This window comes from Myotis davidii, unplaced genomic scaffold (assembly GCF_000327345.1).
Source record: "Myotis davidii unplaced genomic scaffold, ASM32734v1 scaffold227, whole genome shotgun sequence".
Taxonomy (NCBI): Eukaryota; Metazoa; Chordata; class Mammalia; order Chiroptera; family Vespertilionidae; genus Myotis; species Myotis davidii.
The window spans coordinates 494,945-507,976 of NW_006298519.1; the positions used below are offsets into that span (position 1 = coordinate 494,945).

The following is a 13,032-nucleotide window of genomic DNA, read 5'->3' on the forward strand; positions in this document are numbered from 1 at the left end:
CTAACTCTCTATCTCTCTCCCTTCCTCTCTGTAAAAAATCAATAAAATATATTAAAAAAAATAAAAATAAAAAAATAGAACTTATTTCAAAAGGGCAATATAGTAACAGTTCGAGAGTTACCTTGTTCCTTTAAATAGGCCAGGAGCCGGGGTTTCTACACAAAATAAAGTATGTCCTGTCCACTCCCCCACACGGTACCCCCGGCACACTCATTCCCACATGCCAAACGCCAGGAATTCCTACTGCAATGTAAGGAATCTGGCAGAAACTTCTGGAAAACGCTATCATTCATTCGGAGAATAAAATCAAATAGTCAAGGCGGTGAGACCCGATTTCCGATCCGGATTCACACTGTTTCCCCGATATAAACAGCTCGGCGCTCAGAGGCTGACGGCCGGCTTCAAAGGCAGACAGGCAGACAGGCAGACAGACAGACAGGCAGACAGGCAGACAGGCAGACAGACAGCGTGAGGAGGAGCCGCAGCCCCAGCCGACTTCTCCGTAAGGTGCACACTGTCCCGCCCCCCGGAGAACCATCTGGAAACAATCTGCGGGGCAGCTGCTCTCATCAACAAACTGTTTATTGTAAGAAAGTGGCCGGGTCAAAGGCTAAACGTCAACCTGAAGCGAAAGCATACGGAGCAGAAATCAATGCCGCCCCCGCCCTCCCCGGGAAACCAGGGCTGCGCAGGCAGAAAAGAGGGGGTGAGGGACTCCTGTTAGTTCTGAACGGGGAGAGCGGAACAAAACTCCCATTCCAAGGTGCTGGGTGGCTTTGCACGTTACTACAAATGGCAATTTGTTGTCTTTTTCAGAATGGCCTGATAACGGGGGTAAAATATGGCATCAAGAGGCACAGAAATCGACTCTAAATCACTTCCCCCCAGAGTTACAGGGGTTCAGATCTAGTTGCTTCTTTCTCGGGTTTATTTCATGAAGGACCCCCATGCATGGATGAGGCAGCCCCTCTTCAAAGATGACTGTCCCCTTAGAAACTGGACGCTGGCTGCCTGCGGGGTTATCTGAAGGACTGTGCTTCTGGTGTGACAGTGGTATTTGGTTGGATTTTTGAATAGCGCTCTGATCTTTTAGAAGCACGTACTAAAATATTTACAGGTGAGTGGTGTGATCTGAGATTTGCTTCAAAACAATACAGGAGGAGGAGTGGGTAGGAATGGATAACACTGGCCAGAATGGAAAAGCGTGAAGTGGCTCACTGACCACACAGGGGTCGGGACATTAGTCTGTTTACTTTTTGTATGTGGGAAACTTTCTATGAGATACAGGGCGGGCAAAAGTAGGTTTACAGCCCAGCCAGCGTGGCTCAGTGTCTGAGAATCGACCTATGAACCAGGAGGTCACGGTTCCATTCCCGGTCAAGGGCACACACTCAGGTTGCAGGCTCCATCCCCAGTAGGGGGCATGCAGGAGGCAGCCGATCCATGATTCTCTCTCATCGTTGATGTTCCTATCTCTCTCTCCCTCCCCCTTCTTCTCTGAAATCAACAAAAACATATTTGTTAAAGTGGGTTTATAGTTGTATGGAAAAGAACACAATAACTAACAATAATACCAGAATAAACTGTGTCTCATGCACTCACCAGGATGGGTAGCTTAACAAAATTCACTGGTTGTAGAAAAAGCACCACCCTGTATTTTTTTATTTGTATATACAACTGCAGGAAAGAATAAAAAAAAATGTTTTCTTAAATATAAGGAAAATATTAACCTACCCGTGCGAGTTCGTTACTTCTCCATAAGGACACCTACCACGGTATTGCCAGGTGTCCAACGAGACTGTGTCTGAGCAGCGCCTGAGAGAGAGGCCTTACATTCTGAGTCGACCGCCGGGGACGCAGGGAGAAGCACTCAGGGTCCCCTGCGCTCGTGGCGGCCGGCCAGAGTCTGTCAGACGCAGCGCCACGAGGTGGGACCCGAGGTGTGACCGCGCTGTGGAGCGAGGATGCCCGTGAGCGGGAAGAAAACCTCCGACACACGTGACGGCACCGTGATCTGAAAACCGCCCGGGGCACAAAAACCTGAAAAGCACACCTGGTCTGTACGTCTGAGGCTGCTGCTCTGTGTCGCACTGGGAATGCTTAAGGCAGCGGGGACACTGGCTGGACAAAGAGCCTGGAATAAGGAAAGGCAGAAGCATAACTCCTTTCGTTGTGCTGAGGTGACCTGTGGATGGAGGTGATCAAACTGTTCGTTTAAAATGAAAATGGTTATAATCACACATTCTTAGGAAAGACTGCATCAAAGGAACTACTTAAAATTGGGGGGGTTTTTTTGTGGTTGTTTGGTTGTTTGTTTGTTTTACATCCACTGGCTTTCCTGGAACCAGCATGACACTGCAGAGTCCGGGAAAAGGTGTGAAAGGTCAGTAGGGACTGAGAATTCAGAGGCAGCGGCTGTCCTTTAAGAAGCCACCGTCTGTGGCAAACCCACTGAGCGAATCTGAGACGCCTGATCCCATCATCGCAGGAGGAAAATGCTCTCAAAGAGGAGAATCTTCAAAACGACCACCTCTGACCTTTAAAACGTTTTATGGACTAAACAGCCAAAAACAAAACAAAACCTGTAAATCGTCCCGTACGTCGAGGTTGCCACGGGAAGCAGCACTCCAGAACAATCTAGGCAATTCTAGGCTGGCGGAGTCTGGACATGCCCCACTTTCCCACCCCTTCCCACAAAATAAACCATTGCTTTTTCATTTATGAAGCCACGAGTGAGTGTTTTCCTGTAAAAGACGCGTCTCCTTAGTTACGGAGCCTGACAGCGGGGGGGGGGGGCGCGGAGCCCTCACTCAGTCCCTGTGATGAGCCCTGCGGGTGGGGTTCATTTCTGCTCAAAGACAAGAAGACAACCCGCCAAGCACTGTCCTGCGCGCAGAAGGCAAAGCCTCACCTCTTCTCTAGGAAGGACACGCCATTTCAGCATCGCAAATGTCTCCTTTGCCTGCGGACGGCAGCCAGGATTAACCCGGGAGTTGGACAGCTCGGGGCGCAGGGAAGACACTGACCCCGGCAAAGCCCGGCCAGCGTCCTGCCGGCTCCACTGCTCACGGCCAGGCCATCTGCCCGCGAGGCTCCGCTGAGAACCTGAATGTAAACCTTGGGGTGTGAGTGCCACCACCACCCATCTCCTCACCATAACCTCTCTCTCCCCACCCCTGGGCACACGCACGGGAGACACACACAGCTCACACCCATGCAACAAAATCGCGTTTCAGGCTGCGTGGACGGAGAGTCCGTTTATTTCCCTGCGAGCAGCAACCTCTCGCTGCGACAGCCTGTCTCCCTCGTCCTCAGGGTCAGGGGAGCAGGTTCTAGCCCAGCCACCATACAGCCCTTTCCTGAAGCTTTAGCTAAAACAAACATGCGAACAGATATCTTTATATTCAAGTTAAGGTTAGAAAGACTCAGGTACCACTGAGGAACAGAAATAACCCACTGTATGCCATAAGCGTCTGGAGACGCAAGCGGCGGACCTTCCTCACCCGCCAGGCGCATCTATAAAAAAAAAAAAAATGTTTTCCCTAAGTGGCAGCCCGGACCAACTGTAAAATCATTTTTCGTGAGAATTTTCAGCTGAAAATATTCAAGAACACCAGAAATGTGAGTAACATATTTATTTTTATAATATTCATTGCAAATTGATTTTTTAAATTAAATTCAAAATATCGTGGCGTGTGGGGATGGTTTCCATTTTGGACGCGCGGCAGTTAACTGGTTAAAAGGAACGTCCTAAAGACGAGAGGCTGGCATGGAGAGTGCTGCTCAAGGGACCAAACGGGGTGTGAGCTCCAGTCCTTGGGAGGGAGAGCTTCTCCCGTGAGCAACGAGAACAGCCACAGGTGTGGCACCCGCACGTCTCCCACTGACGGCGCCCCTAAGCTGAGGCCTGGAAACGGCTGCAGAAAGGAAGGCACACAGGCAGGGATCGTGCAGAGGAGAACCAGGGGCGCTCGGTCCCTGGCAGGCCCCGCGGTGCCCGGGCAGAGGCAGCGACTCAGAGGCAGCGACGGGGCTGGAACAAGAACAAAACCAAGAAAGTGACTCACACCCTCCTGTCTCCGAGAGAAAGAGACTGATGGACAGGCAGACAGACAGACCGACCTGGGCTGAGCAAGCGCCTGCTGGACAGGCAGACAGACGGACCGCCCTGGGCTGAGAAAGAGACTGCTGGACAGGCAGACAGACGGACCGCCCTGGGCTGAGAAAGAGACTGCTGGACAGGCAGACAGACGGACCGCCCTGGGCTGAGAAAGAGACTGCTGGACAGGCAGACAGACGGACCGCCCTGGGCTGAGAAAGAGACTGCTGGACAGGCAGACAGACGGACCGCCCTGGGCTGAGAAAGAGACTGCTGGACAGGCAGACAGACGGACCGACCTGGGCTGAGAAAGAGACTGATGGACAGGCGGACAGACGGGCCGACCTGGGCTGAGTCTCCCGCGGCTGCGCTGCCGGCCGGCTCTCAGAGGAAGCCCAGAAGCCTCCCGGCCTCACGGCCTCCCACACAGGGAGCCGCCGCTGGTCCCCGCCGGCAGGGGATTCGACGCCACGCGGCTCCACAAATTGCCCGTGGGTCTGGAAACCCAGAAACACCACAAACCGTTTTTCTAGACGACACAGTTCCTGGAGCAGCATCCTCAAGGGATGAACGTGGACGTAAACACCAGGCGCCCCACCGGCCATTCAGGTCCCAGAAAGTGAAGGACAAAGGCACTCGGGGGAGAGCAGGTCCCAGCCCCCTGCGTCGCTGAGCGAGAGCCTCGCTTCGAGGACCGGACGCCTCGCGCCCTCGAACCACAAGGAAGGTGCGGCCTTTGATCGTGCCCTCCCACCCGGCCCCAGTGCAGGCTGCGCCCTGGATGTCTTTTTCCGACTTGGGAGACAGAAACCTGCTCTGAAGACGGAGATGCTACAAGACTCCCCGAGGCAGCTTCCATCGGCCCCCCGGGCGCTCCCGCCGCGTCCGGCCCGCACACATGGCAGCTATTAGGGCCTGATGTTCAGGCCAGAACATTTGGTCCCGGGCGATTTTTTATTCCAAAAGCGCCTGCTTCCCATCCACAAATCTGTGCCTGCACCGCGGTGGATATCAATAGTCTGAGGAAGTGAAACCGCCGTCCAAGATAGGCCCCTGCCCCAGGATACGGCGGCTGGGGAAGAGGTCCCTGCCACTCAGAGACGCAGCTGCCCTTCCCCAGGCCAGCCAGGAGGGCGGCACAGGGCACCCCCAAACCCTCACACCACCAGGCGGCAGCGGAAAACTATCCAAGGGGGGCCTGGTTCCCACTGCATCTCATCAGCCTTTGCCTGGTGTGAGCCGAGGATTTACACTCCAAAGGAGCTGCTCTGACACATTCCTGCGGAAGGAAGGTTCAAATGCGAACACAGTATATACAGTAGCTGAAAGCCTCCCCCCCCAAAAAAGAAGAAAGGCAGCTAAGGAAACCACCCCACCTGTCATTCATTCCTTTTGCTTCAACGTCAAAACTCATCATGTCACCTTTGCCACAGGTATTGTGCTTGATAACAGGAAGCCAGTTGAAATGAACAAAAAGCGCCCAGTTTTGGGAAAGGGCGAGGGAAGGAAAAAGGAGACAGGGGGGCATGAAAGAGCCTCACAAACATTCATCGCCCTGAAGCTTTGAAAGGCTGCCTTTAATCTGCCAGCTGCTGGCTCGTGGGGCGGGTGGTAAAAGCTGCCACGCAGCGTCCGCCGCTCGCGTCTGAAGCTATTCAGGGCGCACCTGGAACCCCGGCGTCTCCCGCCCCGGACCTCTGATCGCTCGTCTCTAAGCTGCATTTAGAGTAACACCAGAAGTTCCCCGCACTGCACATTCCAGGCGCAGGACGAGGATTAAAGGTGAAGGGAGGAAGCATTCCGCACCCGACGCTACGCTAAAAAAACACCCAGAGAATTCTAACGTGTTCAGCACCAGACCGGAGGCCCTCCACGGTGAGGCCGATGAGACCGCGGCACGCGTGGGGCACCTGGTGAGCTATAACGAGTGCCATGAGTGAGAAATCTCTCGTGTTCCAGAAACTCCCGCAGCGAGGTCACACACTGAGTAGGCATGCGGTGTGGCTACAGGAAGTGGCGGGCAGGAGAAGGAATAAGAACCGTACGGTGCGATTTAGGCTAAGATTCTTCATAAAGCAACACCATCAAGATGGGAATTCCTGGTGGAAGGGACTAGACGGGGATTTTCTGACATGTTTACGACTATCAAACCATCGTGATCAGCAGTGTTGCTATTATTGGGGGGGGGCGGGTCACGGCAAATGATTTGGGTTGAATCAAACTGAAATGTGAGACTGGTTTCTGTCTTGAAGCCTATCTGATCCATCCCGCAACACTACCAGTTACGCACACAGACAGGGCGATTTTCCGCCAGTTGCTTTAATAACAAACCCCGTTGTCACTTCTGGTTACAGTTACACCTTGACCCCAAGGCAAAGGAACCACATCGCCCTGCAAGGCTGCCAACATCCTGCCTGCTTCCCTCTGGTCCCCCCACATCCTCAGTGATCAGCACGAGGCACGCTCCAAAGAATCCCGCTCTGTGGTTTCAGAAAGAGCCCGGTGCTCCCCGACCAACCGGAGCGGGGTGTTGGGCACCCTCCTCCTCCTCCTCCTCCTCCTCCTCCTCCGCCCGGGCTGGGGATGGAAAGGGACCCCAGGCAGCTGCTCTGCAGGGACGGAGGAGGCTGAGGTCTGTCTGCGTCGTCGGGGTTCCCGCATCCGTGTGGGGCCGACCCCACAGGCCGCCACTGCACACCCCCTTCTGTCCGCCATGTCCCTGGCAGAGACCAAAATGGAAGCAGGAGGGGGTTTCTCAGTTGGACTTTAGGATCTGTAAGGGGAAGAATTGTTTTTCTATAAAATCGGTGAGGCTCATAAACACTCATGGCCCCACAATGAAGGCATGTTCCTGCTAACTTCTCGTCACCGCCAACGGCAGGTCGGAGTGGTGGCCGCCCCGAAATCTCACTCCACAGAACCCTGGGGTCTAGCATGTGGCTCATGAGTCTGGCGCGCCACCCACACCCCGGAAAGGAGGTCACCTGCCGGAAAGGACTCACCGTTAGGTGTCAGCACGAGTGTGGTCCTCTCTGAGAAATAGTTCGAGGGGTTCCATCAGGAAACTGCTGCATCCAAGCGGGGGGTGGGGGGTGCGGGGCGCTCCAATTATGAAACGGAAGGACCTCCCACCCACAGGAGTCCAGGACACCTGGGCCTGAGAGCCACAATAGAGCCTAACGGCCACTCACCAGTGTGAGTCATTTACTAACAAAGCTTATACCCTTCATACAATTAATACAGATGTCAAACATCAAACCAATATCAACATCTATATGGGACTTTTCCCTTAAATATATTTTTATTGATTTCAGAGAGAGAGGGAGAGATAGAAACATCAATGACGAGAGAGAATCATTGATTGGCTGCTTCCTGCATGCCCCCTACTAGAGATCAAGCCCTCAGCCCAGGGGATGAGCCCTTGACCGGAATCAAACCCAGGACCCTTCAGTCTGCAGGCTGATGCTCTATCCATTAAGCCAAACCAGCTAGGGCTATATGGGACTTTTTGCCTTATTTAAGTTTTGACCATTTATGGAATGCCTTCAAAGTCTACTGACATAGAGTAATTTGGTTTTTAATTTTTAATAACTGGTTTTGCTCTTTATAAAAATAATACTGCCAAACCGGTTTGGCTCAGTGGATAGAGCATCGGCCTGCAGACTCAAGGGCCCCGGGTTCAATTCCGGTCACGGGCATGTACCTTGGTTGCAGGCACATCCCCAGTAGGAGGTGTGCAGGAGGCAGCTGGTCGGAGTTTCTCTCTCATCGATGTTTCTAACTCTCTATCCCTCTCCCTTCCTCTCTGCAAAAAATCAATAAAATATATTTTTAAAAAAATAATACATATACATTATAGAAAATTTGAAAAATACAACAAAAGTTTTGAAAGCCTATTACAATTGCTCTTAGCCTACCACCCAAAAATATACCACGTATGTACTGTATTTCCTTCCAGTCTTTTGTCTATGGATACATGTGTGTGGTGTGCATACGCTCATGTGTTTTACTGGTTTACTTTGACAGATCATAAATTTGCTGAGGCCCGAATTTCAATCCCGCCTCTGGGAGGCTCGATGAACCGGCTAGACCCCGGTCAGAGAGGAGGTACGCTCAGCCACCAGGAGTCCACACCTCAAGAGCAGGCTGCCCGGTCCGATCACGCACCGACACCGCAAAATCACGCTGATGGGATTTTACAGCGGAAATCACACGATACTGTGGTGTCTGGGTGCCAATGCAGGTCTCAGAACACGCCCCGTGCAAATACCAGGGGCCAGCTGTCCTTTGGGCCTATTTTCCTACTCGGATCCCGTGCCAGTCTTTTCCATTCATGTCGCAGTCATGTGGAAGCGCGAGGTACCTCATAAATCTTCCGTGCCATTCGCTATAAAGCGAGTGTCTGGGCCCCAAACTGTATAAACACAGCTGGCATGCAGTGAAACTATTTAGATAACCAGGGTGTATATTTGGTTCTTTCATAGTCCATCCTGTAATGGCACCTCGTACACAGTCAACGTTGAATGGAAGATGAATATCATGAACTGTGACACTGAAATCATCGCTACGGACCCAGAAGAAAGCGTCGCCAGCATCATGGAAAACTACTAAATTATACTGTGAAAGCACGCGGTGATGTCGCGAGGGAAAAACTAAGCCTCCGGACTACTTCATGGTGCCCGGGTGTCTGTTGACCAGGCAGCCTGGCTCAGCAGCGACACCGTGTGGCCACGGAGTATTTCGCAGGAAGCAGAGAGCCGGCGCAGGCATTGATTGGGAAGATTCAGGGGATGAGTCTAAGGGTGGGTGCGTGTAACACCCCGGGGTGCCGGGACGCCAAGAACTCTCCACTGCCGACTTCGTTCCATGGGGACCAATGAGACCTACTAAGAAAGCCGCGGAAAAGCAAAGCAGCTGGAAACGGTTCTAGTCCCAACCTGCCATCCGTCTGTACGAACACTGAGCCCCCAGCACAGGGCCCAGAGCTGTTCTGAAACGGCTGGGCCTCGGCTCAGGAGCAGAGCAGGAATCCTCCGGCTGCCCCAGAAAGCCCGTCAGGGTGGGTGAGTAGCCACCTTCGCATTCGTGTACAGAACGTGTATCCCAGGAAACACACTCTAAAGCCCTAAAGTCTTCCCTTCCCTCCCACTGCAGAGCCCGACTCTTCTGGGAGAAATTAATAAGCACTAAGAAACGAGGACATGCACTCCCTCGCTCAGCTCCTCGGGCTCCCAAAGTGCAACAACTCGGAGAGAAGCCGCTGGGAGGGGAAAGGAGGCCACAGTAGACATCTAAGATCGACCAGAGCAAACGGAGAACTCGAAATATTACTCTTCTCCGAAGTCAGATGTGTCCAGGGGGTGGCGGGCTTGAAGTCTGTGGGCAATATCCGTGTCTACAGAGCAAATACGTGCTTTGATCTTGTTCAAGCATCTCATGTCCATGGTTTGTGAACAGGGGTTACCAACCCACAGGGGGACAGGGATCCCCAAGAGGAGGAAGCACCTGCTGTGTATTGTAATGTGAGCACATGCCCGATTCAAAGCCTTCGGTATGTAGGGTTATAGCCACCCTAAAGGAGGCCCAGGAAAAGCCTCAAGTCCCCAACTTCTGCTCACAGGAAGTCTGGGCTCACCTTCTTCTCCATTGCTCTAAGATTCAAGAGGTGCAAGTCCCAAGACCAGCAAGGTCAGAACTCCCGGGAAAGGTCAGAGAGCGCAGTCAAGGGCAAGCCCTGATCTGTCTTGCTCCCTGGCCTCCCTGGCCGTGAGCCTCCGGGGAAGGCAGGCACCTCCTCACATGTCCAGCCTCAGCCCTCCATGCCCAGGAAAGGGGGGGGAGGGGCAGTGTCTGAGAGTGACAGTCCCATCTCCCCGTGCCCACATGGCTCTGTCCCTTCCGCCAGGTGGCAGGTCTGTAGGGGGGTTGTCTACAAGAGCAGAAGCTCTGAGAACCAGCTTGATTTTAATACTTTTCTACACTCCAGCCACCAGATGGATGGAGGTGAGCTTTTCCTTCTATTAACAGAACACACTAAACAGATAAATGACGGCGAGCTTTGATTTCCTGAGGTGCAGGTGCAAATAAAAGTCACATCATTAATTCTCAGAAGCACCCATTAAAAAGCGTGCAGACTGACTAGAGGCTGTGTAATGAAAATGCAATCTATAATAACAAAAATATTATATGCTAATTAGACTGGACAGCCAAACGATCTTCCGGACGTCCTTCTGGACAACCTTCCGGACGAAACCGGGGCTGTGAGGGCCAAGCCCCTTGCAAGAATTTCGTGCATCAGGCCTCTAGTCCTACATAATAAAAGCCTAATATGCTAAGTGTCTGGTCGTCCAGTCGTCCATTCAACCAATCAAAGCGTAATATGCTAACCCTCCCTACAGGAAGCTTGTATGTGTTCCCTGTGTTTCACCCCCTTTCTCTCCAGCCCCCAAAGTGTATGGCCTCGATGCTGCCCACTCCTATAAAAATCCTACTCTCGCCCTAACCTGTTTGGCTCAGTGGATAGAGCATCGGCCTGTGGACTCAAGGGTCCCAGTTCAATTCCGGCCAAGGGTACATACCCAAATTGTGGGCTCAATCCCCAGCAGGGGGCGTGCAGGAGGCAGCCAGTAGATGACTCTCTCTCATAAGTGATGTGGGTGTGCAGGAGGCGGCTGATCGATGTTTCTCTCTCATCGATGTTTCTAACTCTCTATCTCTCTCCCTTCCTCTCTGTAAAAAATCAATAAAATATACTTTTTTAAAAACCCTACTCTTAAATGCTCCAGCTTTTGTGTCTGTCTTCTCCACGGGAGGCTCGCAGCTCTGCTCTGCTCTGCACAGCGTTTGCCACGGGACCAAGTGTAACCAAGGAGGGCTCCCCCTTTAAATGCTGGGGTAGGAGATAGAGTGCATTCTCTTCAAGGGAACGCAGGTGAGTGCGGTGTTTGGAGTCACCTGGGCTAGTCGGTATTTGCTGAATCTGCTCGGTTATGTCACTAAACTCACCCCCTCCCCTATTTAGGGAAGGCAACAGAAACAGACCCACAGAATAATTTGCCACAATTAGTAAGAAACTGACAGCTTGGCAAGAAGCCTCACCTGGGCTTAGCAACCTGCTCAAGCCAGGTACCCACCACAGGCACCAAGTGCAGACCCCAGGCCAGGGAAATCCCTGTGGGCATTCCGGGCTCAGGCCCTTTCCTGGCAGACACGGCTAGGATTGGCCACAAGGTGGCAGGCGTCAGCACAAAAATAAAATGAAACCGGGGACGCTCCCTTCCAGAGATTCGCCGAGAAGGGTCCAAATCAAACGACGGAACTGTGGTTTCCAGGTACCTCCTGGCACATCAGACAGTGGCCCTTCCCCTTCACGTGGGAAGGGCCAGAGTTTTAAGACTGAACACCTTCTAAATTCTAACAGTCTTCTCCCCTCCCTGGATGCAGATGCCAAATCATTAGTTACACTTGGACATCTTCACGATTGTGCAGAGGCCCAAACAGAAAAACCAAAACAGAAATCAAAGTGGAAGCCCACTGCCACGAGTCAGGGCAAGGCTGACCGTTTTGTTGTTGATGATCCTCCCCCGGAATATTTTCCCATTGATTTTTAGGGAGAGTGGAAGGGAGAGGGAAAGACAGAGAAACATCGATGTGAGAGAAACACACTGATTGGTCGCCTCCTGCACGCGCCCAACGAGGGCCCGGGCTGGAGAGGAGCCTGCAACCAAGGTACGTACGTGCCTTTGACCAGAATTGAACCCTGGGACCCTTTGGTCCGCAGGCCGACGTTCTATCCACTGAGCCACACCGGCCAGGGCCAGGGTGACTGTTTGGAGAAGGGCGCCTCGGCGGCCTTGCGCTGAGCACACTCACCTCCGCCGCCAGCAGCAGGTGAAGGGGCGTTAAGGCAGGAACGTGCTGCACGTCACAGCTGAGGCCGAGGGTGGTCAGGATCTCCTTCAGGACTTCGCACCTCCTCGGGTTGCTGGACGTGAGCAGGTTGAAGTCTCCTTCAGTCTGCACGACTGCAGAGCTGGGAGGTAGTTCCAGGTGCACCTGCGGGGAAGCACCACTCCATAAGGGGGGCACTCAGAACACTCACAAAAACGGTGTCTGGCAGTGTTTCTGAAAACGCGGCGTGATCCTTCTAATTAGCGACACGGTGTACCTTTGAACCTGAACATGTGGAAAGTAACACCACGCAGTAAGAAGATTCTGAAGAGCCTAGGACAAGGGTCGGCAAGCTGTGGCTCGGAAAACCGTGGCTCATGAGCCACATGTGGCTCTTTGATATACCTTTGAACCTGAACATGTGGAAACTAACACCACGCAGTAAGAAGATTCAGGAGAGCCTAGGACAGTGGTCAACAAACTGTGGCTTGGCAAACCTTGGCTCGTGAGCCACATGTGGCTCTTTGGCCCCTTCGGTGTGACTCTTCCAGAAAATACCGGCTCTTCCACAAAATACCGACTACTGCGCATGGGCCACGAAGTTTCAATCGCACTGTACGGGCGTGCCCACACATGGTATTTTGTGGTATTTTCTGGAAGAGCCACACTCAAGGGGCCAAAGAGCCGCATGTGGCTTGCGAGGCGCAGTTTGCCGACCACGGGCCCAGGAAAACCGTGGCTGTCGGGCCGAGAGGCCACGGTGGAAACGGCCCAGGATAGTAATCAACTCTCTCAGGTCCCAACTTTTCCCACTGACCAGCCTGGGGGCCTTGGACAAGTCACTTCACTTGGTTACTAGCATATGGCTGACCGACCCTAAGAAGCATGGGTGTGCTGCAAACCCACGTGGAGTCACCACTGACCCGGCAGGCGCACGGGGTGAGGCGGGAGGCCCACTCTACCTGGTGGCCATAGAGGGAAGCAACCCGGGAGGCAGTCCTCTTAGCCGCCTTTAAGTGTGTTTGCAGGAATCCAGGCAGATG

The 13,032-nt window shown here is 53.0% G+C and overlaps 1 protein-coding gene across 2 annotated transcripts in view; it reads right to left on the minus strand.

Annotated features, from left to right (window-relative positions):
• Positions 1-13,032, minus strand: part of HLCS (holocarboxylase synthetase) — a 152,110-nt gene that overhangs the window by 125,263 nt on the left and 13,815 nt on the right. The window contains exon 4 of one of the 2 annotated variants that reach the window (XM_006774127.2): positions 11,972-12,154. In XM_006774127.2, coding sequence (XP_006774190.1) covers positions 11,972-12,154 — 183 coding nt within the window. Of the gene's footprint in view, positions 1-11,967; positions 12,155-13,032 lie in introns of both variants that reach the window. The other variant, XM_015570714.1, reaches the window with a different exon arrangement.